We start from the raw sequence: 12,662 nt of genomic DNA on the forward strand, positions 1-12,662 counted from the left end.
TGAACGAGTTGTCTAAAGGTGGTCACTTAGCAATGTGAATCTCTGAATCCATGTTCTCCGGAATTTTTTGAATGCTTCAGGGTCTTAGAACTAAAGATGAATATTGGACGTCACGTGCTCAACGATTTTGAGAGCATGCGCGTGTTCAAAACATTTATGCAAGACTGGTAAAAATGTATTTGTTTATTACGTGAATATGGTTGTTTTATCAGGCCTCTGGATGTCAACATGTCACCAGATATTTTAAAAAAGTACTGTAGGCCTATACGGTCAATCTTGTTACCTATGTACAAACGCTGCTATGCATTTTCTAGGGAGTTTGATAAGCCATACCACGTTTTGTTTTTAAGGTAACTGAAAATGATTTTGTTTTGTATTTTGTTTATTTTCAAACAATTACAGCACCTAAAGGTTCTGTTTGATATTATAGTTGCCCCAGAAAATTTTCATTAATCTTAGGACTGAAATTGAACCCGAAAACGTGGATGGCTATACCGTCACAAAACGGTATTGAATTATGCAGGGTATATATTGTATCTGTGAAAGATACCTTCGGTTCTAAGAGAGCAGCTTGATCCTCGATTTGCAAATGTACAAATGTTCCCCATACAGACCTTGAGAAAGGGAGTTAATCTTACCGACTGAGATTAAAGTTCGGATTATATATACGGGTTATCCCCCTTGTCAAAGATGACAACTTTTGCAATGAATTTTGGCTTGTGAGTCTTCAAAAAGAGTGAGAAGAATGCTACTCATAAATTAATTTTGTATATCCAGAATGTCTATGCTAATTTACATGTGGATATTTCGGAGATTCCCTGACCTGCATTGTTTTTGGACCTAATTGTAGTCTGTTATATTGGTGGCAATGAACAAACAGCCGAGAACCCTGGTACATGCATATATACTTAAGTTTTTAAGTCGTTTTACATGAAGTTCGCAGTAAATCACACTTGTGTTGCATGAACACAAACTTAAGTTCTTTCCAACAAGAGTCTTGTATCGTATTTGGAGAACTCTATCTTGTGTTGTGTCTTGAATTAACACAAGGTCTTGTTTGTGTTTCATTGTTTTGTATCACAATCATGTGTAGGCCTACTTCACATTTATGTAACACATGTTTGTGGTGGGGTAAATCATTTCTGTATTGAACGAAACAACAAGCTGTGTTAGATTTCAACACAAGTGTTTTTTGTATTCACTTCCCTTCCACCAGAATGGCATACACACATTGACTTAGTTTCTCTTTCGTGTAAAGGCCTATGGGCCACATAGGGAAACTGGGAAGTGCCAATGATTTGATCCAGGTACTTTAAATGGTTTCCCCCCTCCATGAACCTGACCAAAATCGTAGAAATGTATTCCAGGGTTCAGTGTTAAACACATATCAGATAAATACATAATTTGCATATATGTTCTCCACTGGCCTAGGGGATAAATCAGATTGTTTGGTTAAGGTGGTCGGCTTCTCCGTGCTCTGTAAAGTTTCCTCCGCCCTATCAACTTTCCTGTCGTGTTAACACACAGCGCAATCAACCAGGATCCTGCCACCACCGTGGTACCTGTGAGTTCAAGTCCAGCCCAGGCTGGCTTCCTCTCCTGTCGTACGTTGGAAAGTCTTCCAGCAACCAGCGGATGATCATGGGCTTCCCCCGAGCTCTGCCCGGTTTCCTCCCACTATAATGCTCGCCGCCGTTGTAAACGAGAAATATTCTTGAGTATGGCGTAAAACACAAATCAAATAAATAAATAACAGACGTGTACACATTTGCCATCTCACGGCACGCTTGTTTAACAATGTATACATATTTAATATATCTATCCGTCCAGTGTACGAATAAAAGGTGAGCAATTTTGTTTTTACATTTGACATTTATCTACCTCTTGTGCAGAATTCATGTTGCCGCAATACTTGGCTGACTGTCGGACAATCACGTACACACCAAAAGCTTTATGTAAAATATGTTGGATGTTCGAATGTCTTGTGTACACAATAGGTTAGTTTTGGAAGATTTGATAAATTGTACTTTGGTACAATACCTATAGCCGGTGTAGGTAAGCTTTTTTGTATATTATGCTTTTCATATTAAATTAAAATGAATGTGTATATATGTTAGTTTACCTTGTGAATAAATAAAATTGTCTTCAACAAATTGCCTGTCCACCATCTAACACACACACACACACACATATATATATATATATATATATATATATATATATATATATATATATATATATATATAATTTGAGATACTTATTTGTGATAAATCTTTATTGTGTCCTGTCTCGAGATCCTTGCTAAGTCGTGCGCACAAGATCTTTGTTATGTCATGCTTTCGAAATCTTTAGAATGCCGTATCAAATTCTATGTTACTAATTCTGTACTGGTATCTTAATATTGGTCATTTTTCTCGCGCGCCGGAAGTAACCTAAGAAAAACTAAGACACAAAACTTCTTTTATATATTAGTGTTAATGTGTTTCTTAAAAGATTTGGTAAGTATAAATGTATACATGCTTGGAGTTTTACGTCGCACTAGCAATTTTTCAGTGTTATAGACGACAAGGAGTAGTTTTCAGGTGTGTGTGTAAATATACTGTGATTTCTTGTAGCAGGGCAATTTTACTGACGTACAGTGTATCATGTCGCATACTAATTACAACGCATGTGCCGCTCTTTACGCTTGCTTTACATCACTGCCACCACTAGATAAGATTGACCTTTGGAGCCTGTAGGGCGCACGCAGGCGTGTTAGCCTAAGCCTCACCGCTGGTGTCCTCGCGCTGAATTATTTTTAATCGGCATTCATCAGTAAAATTGTTTCATGTGATGGTTAAAATCATATGCACACAATAGATATAGAGAATACACGTGTCTAAAATATTATTAGAAACAAAGGATGAGACAGAGTTTTGTGGGCTTTTTTTTATATCACTTCGTGCTTCATCACCGTGACCTCAATGACCTCGGCGTTGTTCATGGTTCATGTGCCTAGTGGTGGCAGTGATGGAAAGTGAACGTGGATAGCGGTGCATACGCTGTATGGAGTATGAGTATGCCGAATACGCCATGTAGACATGACACCCAAACCCAGTCACATTATGCTGACACCAGGCCAACCAGACCTGTTTCCTTGCTCTGACCTCTCAAACCTTAGCTCCAATTAAGCGAGATAGGGGCAAGTACATGCATCATTTTAAAATTTTTTCGTGTGACCTGACCCGGATTTGATCCTGGGCGCTCTAACCAGACAACCGAAGGAGTCAGATTTGTTAGAATTCATTTGTACATTTTTCGTTGAAGTCAAAATTAAAATTTTGGTCATCCATTACGATAGCGGGAAGCTTTATGGCTGAAGGGGTACCTGGGATAAACCACCGACCTTGGGCAAGTTATTGGCGAACGTGTGAAGTAAATGTGCGCATATATTTATACGCGCCATTTCGGTGGAAGGCCGTGAAATGAATACTTAAATATCAAATCACAGTTTTCCAGGAACTGTCACGAGCATATAGTTCTTTTAGTGAAATTGGAGAACGATTGTGATGTAAGTCAAGCTTTAATTGAGAACACCAAAACATTTCGCGGCGATTATTTTTAGAAGTAGGCCCACCCACATGTATACATATATCGCACGTCTTCGGAGATGCCAGTGTTAATAGCCTACTAGAAGCGGTCTTTTTCCCCAGGATCGGATAAGACACTCGCTAGCACATACTTACCGTGTTATTACTCAGAGAGAACATACAAATTCAAATGATTTCATTGATACTAACACAAGTTAGTTATGACCAAGTTATAGATACAACAAAAACAATAATACACAAACAAACACTATGCGAAGACTGTCGAGAACAAAACGTTGCGTTGTCAATTTGTAGCTTAGTTTAAAGTTAACATTCGTTTCACATAACTAAAATTAATAAATTTTGGAAATAATCTGGTTGCGTTGGAAGTATTAGTCTACACCTAATACGACTTGGAAATACAGAACTCTCTTGTTATAACAGATCTATACTATATGCCTATACCGAGCACTTTCAGTCTCTATAGTAATTCTTGTGATAACAGCGGCTTTACTTTGTAGCAATACAGTTGTTAGTTCCAGACAAACTAAGATTTTGCATGCGAGTGTACATGTAGACTTATTGAACAAATCTTCTATCTGGCAAAGTAACATCAATATTTTTTAATATTAGCTTTCGATACCGGTAACAGGCCAAGTTCCGGGCGTACAGCATTGGTACAGGCATTCTTGCTAACACCTATGTTAGATTTAACGAACTCGTGCGCGGTGTGAATAGACAGCGAATCAGTTTAACCGCGAATAAAGTTTCGACTAATTATGCATATGGTCCAAAGGTGACCACCACATGTCGTATAAGCCCATTTGTGACTGCACAGAAGGAACTCTCCATCTTTGGAGGTTTAAACAGTCCCATCTGTCAAAATGGAGCAGAGCACGGGACAGCCCGATAACCAGGAAGAAACTCCGATCGCTAAGGAGAGTGAAGAGGAAAATCCATCGACTACAGAACTGGTTGAGAAGCTTGGAAGCGATTATGCAGAATATGTTGACATTGACACATCAGCGGAGGTATTTATCAGACAGTCAAGCCGTTATTTTACTGAGCTGAAGTGGATTATGAGGTGTTCAGTTTCCGAAGTGGAAAAAACACACACTGACATCTGTTGCAATGCACCATATGAAAAAAAAAAACTAAAAAAACCGGCTCGAACTCTACCGTAATTTTGCTATTCATAGATTCCTTAGAACGCCCGAAATGTAATATGTCAAAGGCAGAGTTGGTAAATCATTTTTCAGCAGTAATACAGCCGTTTAAACTTTGGAATCGGACAACTCAAATCAACTTCTGCCATGTTTGGAATTTTTCTCTTCATCTTCAGGCAGGGTGATGTGACGTGAAAATTCATCATATAGTATTTGTAATTACCAGATATCCTGAATTTGTCACTGACCTTATAGTTATAAAGCAGCAGCTTTTTTTTTGTGTGTGTTTTTTGAATAATTGAATATTTTCCTTATTTGCATAGGGGTTTACATACATGTAGTTATGTAGATCAAAAACAGTTTGTGGGTGTGGGGGTTGCGGGGGACGATTGTGGCCAAGTTGGCTAGCTTGCCATCGCGGCACAATGACAAATGAGCCTCTCAGCAAATGCAGTTTCTGTGAGTTCAAGTCCAGCTCATGCTGGCTTCCTCTCTGGTCATGCGTGGGAAGGTCTGAAAGGAAACTACACGTGGATGGTTGTGAGTTTCCACCAGACTCTGCCCAGTTTCCTCCCACCGTATTGCTGGCCGCCATCGTATCAGTGAAATATTCTTGAGTATGGTGTAAAACATCAATAAACCAAATAAATAAACAAAAACAGTTGTGTTTTTAAATAAAACCAAGGCCTAGGTAGCTAAGTCAAGTCCTCTCTTCATACTGGGTTGGCGGAGTATCAGTGGATGGTTTACCATTGGTTGCCCCAGCGGCTACTAAACTCTGCTAGCCCAGAATAAAGAGAGGAGTCAGAGAATCCACCTGGGGCTAAATTAAACCTTGTTGCCTTGAACAATTTGAATATTTTTTAATTACATAATATACTTTATTTATATTTTTTATTTATATATAGAGAAAGAAGTACTCAGAAACTGTGGATGAAATGCTGATAAAGCTGGATGAATTTTGTGGATTAGTTGATATGGTAAGTCAGCTGATTTGTGATCATAGCAGGCCTGTGGTGGAAAATAATTAAAGAAGTTGAATCGATTTGAGGGGGCTTTGCAGGTTTGCAGAATTTATTCCAACTATATATTAAAGGGATATGCACCCGATGTTGAAAAAAAGTGAGCTGTTATTTTAGACGTCATCTGCATAAAACTTAATTTAATTAAACTTTAGTATGTGTGAAGATATTTGTCCTGCTGGTGAAAGCCTGTAAGCACCAAATCAAATACATAAATAAAGGTATCATTCGCTGCATATCACTGTCCATTAACCTATGAGATCAAGAGTTCAAATCAGTCTACTGAGCAAGTAATTAGCAGCATCAAATAGACCTTTTTTCTCCATATACCCTTGATTATGGCATATTTCCACTGTTTTGGATTCATAATAAATTTGCATTCTACTTCTTTCAGCATATTCATCAGTAGGTGGCCTCCATGGCTCTGTTGGTTAGCGCCCTAGCGCAGGGTAATGATCCTCTCACAAATGCGGTTGGTGTGAGTTCAAGTCCTGCTCATGCTGGCTTCCTCTCTGGCCGTATGTGGGACGGTCTGAAGCAACCTGCGGATGGTCGGGGGTTTCCCCCGGGCAGTGCCCGGTTTCCACTCACCATGATGCTGGTCGCCTTCATATAAGTGAAATATTCTTGAGTATGGTGTAAAACACCAGTCAAATAAATAAATAAATATTCTTCAGTAATCAGACTTTGCAATTTCCAAGGATTATTTAGTATTCTTATTGTGGAGTAGACTTAATTTAAATTACTGTAAAGTGGAGCAGCAGATTATTTAATTCTGAATGACATCACTAATACAAAGATCAAATAATTCCATAATATCCTATCATCCATGTTCTTATGCATTTCCATTGCAGATCCGAAGTGACACTGCCTTGTGTTTGTACAGAACAATGCCTGAAATACAAGAAAAATGCAAAGAAATCCAAGTCATTTTTGGCAAAATTGACAAGTTGGAGGTAATGTAAGAGTACATGTATATATAAATACAAAACAGCCTTGTATTTAGGCTGTTTTGAGGCTTTGAATACTTGTACTTTATTCTGTAAGATTTTCAGTTTCTTTATTAAGCCATATGGGAGTCAGCATGACTGTCTAACTTGTTTCACTTTGAATGGACATACATGTATGCAAGAAACCAAGATTCTGGCTGAAATATAGGGTAAACTGATGCTTGTTTTCCAGTGCATATATGACGTAGTTAATTGATGCTTTTAAACTGTGCTTTTGATGGATCTTGCAACAGAGTGTTGAATGAAATGTATATATTAAACAGAAAAGTATATAAAAACAATCAAAGCTGTTAATATTTATGTCCTGTGCCAGTATGTAGACTGTGTTGGGTTTATTGGCTTTTATTGAACATGTGTCTGTCTGTATTTTTATAGGCATTTGTTACGGCTGTCAAACGTAACGTGTCAGAAGTGGAGGATCGTGTAAATAAGGCAGAGGCAGATATGGGTTCCCTTAGTGGCATTAAGAAAATGTTGAGCTCTATTAGCATTCCGTCATTCATGAGTCCGGTAAGACGATTTTCTGTGCCTTAAACAAATTTTATGCATGGGAGGTAACTATAAACTGTGCATGTACTGAGTTATGTTCTCTTGTTTTGTCCGATTCATATTAAGCCCAATAAAAAGGAATGTACTACGATTTCACTAAAGCCTGATTCTAGTTCACATCCTATGCAGATATTGATTGGTGTGATTTGTCAATTAGTTGTCCACCTGCGCTGCTGATTTAAGTCCTGATTATGAAATTGAATATGTGTATTTAAATGATCAACCTGGGTCTGGTCATACCAAAGTACTTGTTGTTGCCTTGCTTGGTGCTCAACATTGAGAGAGCATGGAAGCAGGACTGGCTGGTCTGGTGTCAGTATAATGTGACTGGGTGGGGTGTCATGTCAGGTGTCTTTGGCATGATACTTCAGCCGCGATAGCACTTTGGCGGCATGGACGCCTTGCCACAAGAAGACACACTATATATGCACACACACACACCTAATGACTCGGCATGGTCTTATGATTGAAAAATTGGTATATAAAATATAACAACACAGGCTATACATGTACAAACATACATGCATGCATACATATATTCATTCAGAATTGTACCAGCCAAATTACCATTGTAAATTCTGTTTTTTGCCGCTTTAATTGGCTTTTTAGCTCTGTAGTTGTAAGGCAGCTGGTTCTGTTTTTCTTTCAGTTGTCTGACTTTATTATAGTATTTTGAAGTTTTAAGTTATTTAAATTATTCAACTCTGTTGAATTGCTGGGATTGTTTACTTTTTTGTCTTTCAGAAAAAATCAGCAAACAAGCAAAAAACAGAGGGTAAAGTGGATAAAGGCCTACGTTTCGAAGCACTGGAAATATTTGAAACAGATAGATTTTTCCCTGCCAGCAGTCATGCCCCTCCAGCTGTGATAGCTAAATCCCCAGAGCCAAGTGCTTCAGAGGGAATTCAGACATAGTACAGTGTAATACCCCATCCCCCAAAATGTCGGAATATAACAGAAAATAATATATTAGCAAATGAGATGTAGGATGGATTTTCGGTTATTTTATTTTTGTTATTCATCAGTGTTTCTGTGTATATACATGAATGATGGAATCGAAAAAATCGTGCTTTTATGGAAATCATCATGTGTTTTATTAATCCGGCTGAAACCAATTGTCAAGAGGTTAAATTGAAGTGTTAAATGGAAGAAATATTCTTGGCTGCAGTCATATAACACCTGTCAGTTAATTGGGATTCAAACCCAATCTTAGACAGATAGTTTGTAGATTCCACTGCTCTGTTTCCTGGACCTCAGTGACAATAAACAGTACACGACACTCACGTGGCCTTTTGCACAGTCTAATTTTCGGTGGACACCACTTGTCTTTCACCAGTATGATATACATAGCTGTAAGTCAAGTTGGTTTGGGCAGGGCACTCCAGTGTCCTCCACCCATAGAACTGTCCATCATCGTAAACAATTGAAAAGGAAAAAAACAAATCAATAATACAAAATAATTACTGTTGGGAACCCTTGACCAAATCTGTCTATTGTGTTATTATAAGTGGTGTGAACTGTGTGATAGTCATTGCCCGCTATATAAGATAGGAAAACATACGGCGGTTAATTGTATGCCAAGTCAATATAATACGGCTGTACAGTGGGTTTCAGTTAATAAATACTTCTTTTAAGGATCTTTTTCAAAAGTAGGCCTATGTGGGACACAATCCCGTACATAGTCGTCAGCAACAACTGAGTGCAAAGGGTATACATTTGTGACAGTGCGTGTTGAATTGCTTGTTATAATAAGAAAGAGGTGTATTTTGTCTGTCAGATTAGTTTGATGCTTAAGTTGCTTGCACGCTTGAGCACGTATGAAATGGGTCAAAGAATTTAATAGTGTAATGGACTCGATGAGACAGTTACATTGTGTGAATACTTAGTGTAATGTGATATTTCCAGTCGGCAAGTATGGAACGTTTGAACTGCAGGCTATTTAGTTCTAAAGTCATTATGGTAGCTGCATTCAGTTTCATTGAACTGATTTTTAAAATGAGGTTATTATATCTAGTCCAATTCATTCAGTTTCTGTTTTTTTCCCCTAAGTGTAGTGCGCAATACACTGTATTACAGCCCCGGGACCAATTCCACAAAGTCATTTTCAACTTCGGTCGAAATTTAAAACCTCTTCACAGCGCTTAGTTTTTGGAACTGGAAGTTGTAATTTGGACACATTTGTCACTGATGAGGTGGACAAAATTTGATTTTCTAATGTCGAAAAATAAGCTTCGAGATCAAATTTCAAAATTTGGACGTTTGGTCAGAAATGTCTTTATGCATGAAATCAGTCCCTGGTTGTTCTCTATAAACGTCCTTATCGTTAAGCACTATAATCAATCGACAAGCCAATCAATCTTTTTCTCAAATATTGTGTAAATGTTATTTGTATTTGTATGTCAAATTAACACCTTTCATTTTATGTATGTAAATATGCGCATCAAAATGTATTAAAATTATCTAAATTATTGCATAGAAAGAAGCACTTAAGACATGTATGAGTATAAATGACAGTGTTTAGTAAATTGAAGCCAATTTGGATTGGGCCTGATGATAGTAGAGATTCACTTCTATTTTCTTTTTTGTGTGAGTTAATCCCGATTTCTACAAGACACACACTGCGACGGAAGCAGCAACTGCAAGACACGCCGTCATTTGATCAGAACGTTGTGTTTGTCACAGTGCCAATAGAGTACCAATGACGACCTTGGTTCAAGCAGAATCCACTATTGTTCTCTTCCTGGCCTCTTGTAGATTTACCTCAGATAGCGTTTTATTCCGACCGCTCATGTATATGCTTCAGAAGTAGCAACTTACACGTCACAGAATTAGTAAAAAATATGAAGTGAGAGTTGCAATATATTAGACTTCACTGATATAAAATTACTAAATATGCCGTGTTGTCATCACATTTAATATACAATCACTTTACAATTACAATTACTTTAAGTGGAAAATGTTCCTTATGCCTGCCTGATGTTGCCACTTTAGAATTAGTAACAGAACTACACGCTACTTGTCAAGCCAGTGGATAGAGAGCACTAGAAGTGGTAACTCCAAAAGTGACGGTATAAACGAACCTGCGGATAGTCGTGGGTTTCTCCCGGATTTTGCAAGGTTTCCAACCACCATAATGCTGGGTGCCATCGTATGAGTGAAATATTTCTGAACAAATGTATGAATGCGAATTGTGTGGGAATTACACCACGTTGCCCTCCCTTACAGGAGGATTGCTTCGTAACGTTCTGATCAAATGACGTCGTCTTGTGTAGTTTGTCACGTCTAGTGGAAATTGGTCCTTAACTCTATATGCCATTCAGCAGCTCTTCCATAGAATAATGCCCATATTTTCACTGTTTTTCTTCCTTCAAAGAAGAAGGTGTTTTTTTTAATAGTGCCAGACAGAATGATCATTTGCATAATATGTCTGAGGTAATTAAATGAGGTGCACAACGTCCATAATCTTGCCCGTGTCTTTGCCTCAAAGAGGTTTAAGACTACCTTGTGAAACAAGTCAGTGGTAAGTGCATGTATTCAAGGTTAATCGTCCTTTTGTATCAAGATCTGTTGTTTGTACCTGGGTCTATGCAAATATCCACCTGGCTAGACTGACTATATTCTATGCCGTGAGGCTTTGGCTGACATCACAGACACATGTAAATAAATAATAACCTATATATTGGATTTGGCAGCTTGACCGATGGAAATAGCGTCAAGGTAGTCAATTGTGATGTTAGAAGGTACATATATAGGCCACTGAATAATACTTCGCCAAAAGTTTCCTCTTGCATGTCTTGAAATAATGTACATACTGCTCTTATGATACATAAATTTCCGCTCCTTTTGGGTAAATGTGCCTGTTTTTCGGGTCGTGGTGAATCTTTCTTTATTTTTGTTAATGTTTGGTAGGTTTTCAGTTCTTCCTTGAGAAGTCTATCTGTATCTGTACCTAGCTTCTGTTGTTTGGATGTATCTATGCACAGTGTTTCCTCTGGAATAAGGTACATATTTCTCTTGTGATTTCCTTTTTTGGGGCGTAATGTACCTGAATGTACCTCTTAATTTATGTTCTCGCAGGCTTTGCCTTTATATTCGTAAGTAAATATTCTTTACCACAGGATTTGAATAAAAAAGTAAACAGATAAGCAAATGCAAAGTAAAAATGCAAGAAAATAAGTAAAAAGATTACGAAGAAATGATATACGAAGTTTTGTGAAAGTGGTCCCTGTTTCTTAGGAGACTTCAGACACTTTCAGTTGTCTGAAAACACATCGTCTCGTGAGTAAATATTTCATGCAAAAATACTCGTGTAACGGCACGGCGTTGTGGAAATTCATTTTCAGCAAATAATAAACGAAATATCTCAAAAACTTGAGATTTGTCTTGTAAAATCATCTGAAGCCAGTTCATTAACACCACCAATTTTCTTTAAATGTAGGCCCAGAGATACCGGATCATTCGTGCCAAATACCTGGACAATCAATTGACTGTAGCTATTTGCTGAACAAGTTGCGGCTGATTGGGGTTTCGGTTTATTTATGTCGTGAAGTTAGACAGGTATTTTTCAGGCTACGGACCATGGCTTCGTTGGGTTGCCAATGCTGTGAACTTTGACCGTGTGTGGATCTAAGTTCTGTTGGTTTTTGCCAATGTTGTGAAGTAGGGCAGGTATTAATCAAGATGCGAACCAAGATGAGTCCGTTGACTTTACCAGTCTGAAGTTTGGCAGTGTGCGGAGCTGTAACGCTGTACAGAGACGCTGTACAAGGTTCCACTGGGATTAATCAACGCTGTGAACTTGGACCAAGATGAGTCCGTTGACTTTACCATGTGAAGTTTGGCAGTGTGCGGAGCTGTGACAGGAACGTATCTCAGGGACGTTGGCAGGAACATGCCAGGGTACCGTGGATTTACCAGTGTCGTGAAGTTTGGCAGGGTACGGACAAGGTTTTACCAAGGTTGTGAAGCTGGACAGGTATTTGGCAGGGTAGGGACCTGGATTCCGATGGGTTTACCAGTGCTGTGAAGTTGTACAGGTATTTAACAGGGCAGGGACAAAGGTTCCGTTGGTTTACCAATGCTGTGAAGCTGGACAGGTATTTGGCAGAGTACGGACCAAGGTTCCGTTGAGTTTACCAATGTCGTGTAATTGAACAGGTATTTGTCAGGATGCGGACCTGGGTTCCGTTGAGAAATACCAGTGTTGGGGAGTTTGTCAGGATGCGGACCAAGACTCCGTTGGATTTACAAGTGTTGTAAATTTTAGTGGAATGCTAACGCAGGTTACTTTGGGTTTACCAATTTTGTGAAATTTGGCACTGTGTGGGCCAAGACTTCATTGGGCTT

General features: G+C 38.5%; 1 protein-coding gene across 1 annotated transcript; it reads left to right on the forward strand.

The window, feature by feature from the left end:
• Positions 1–4,467: 4,467 nt before the first annotated feature.
• On the forward strand, positions 4,468–8,950 carry LOC135465640 (biogenesis of lysosome-related organelles complex 1 subunit 4-like). Its single transcript, XM_064742922.1, has 5 exons — positions 4,468–4,600; positions 5,644–5,715; positions 6,612–6,713; positions 7,143–7,277; positions 8,061–8,950. The coding sequence occupies exons 2-5, from the start codon at positions 5,674–5,676 to the stop codon at positions 8,229–8,231; spliced, it is 450 nt and encodes a 149-aa protein (XP_064598992.1). The 5' UTR covers positions 4,468–4,600; positions 5,644–5,673; the 3' UTR covers positions 8,232–8,950.
• The last annotated feature ends 3,712 nt before the right edge of the window (positions 8,951–12,662 follow it).

This window comes from Liolophura sinensis, chromosome 5, assembly GCF_032854445.1.
Source record: "Liolophura sinensis isolate JHLJ2023 chromosome 5, CUHK_Ljap_v2, whole genome shotgun sequence".
Classification (NCBI taxonomy): Eukaryota; Metazoa; Mollusca; class Polyplacophora; order Chitonida; family Chitonidae; genus Liolophura; species Liolophura sinensis.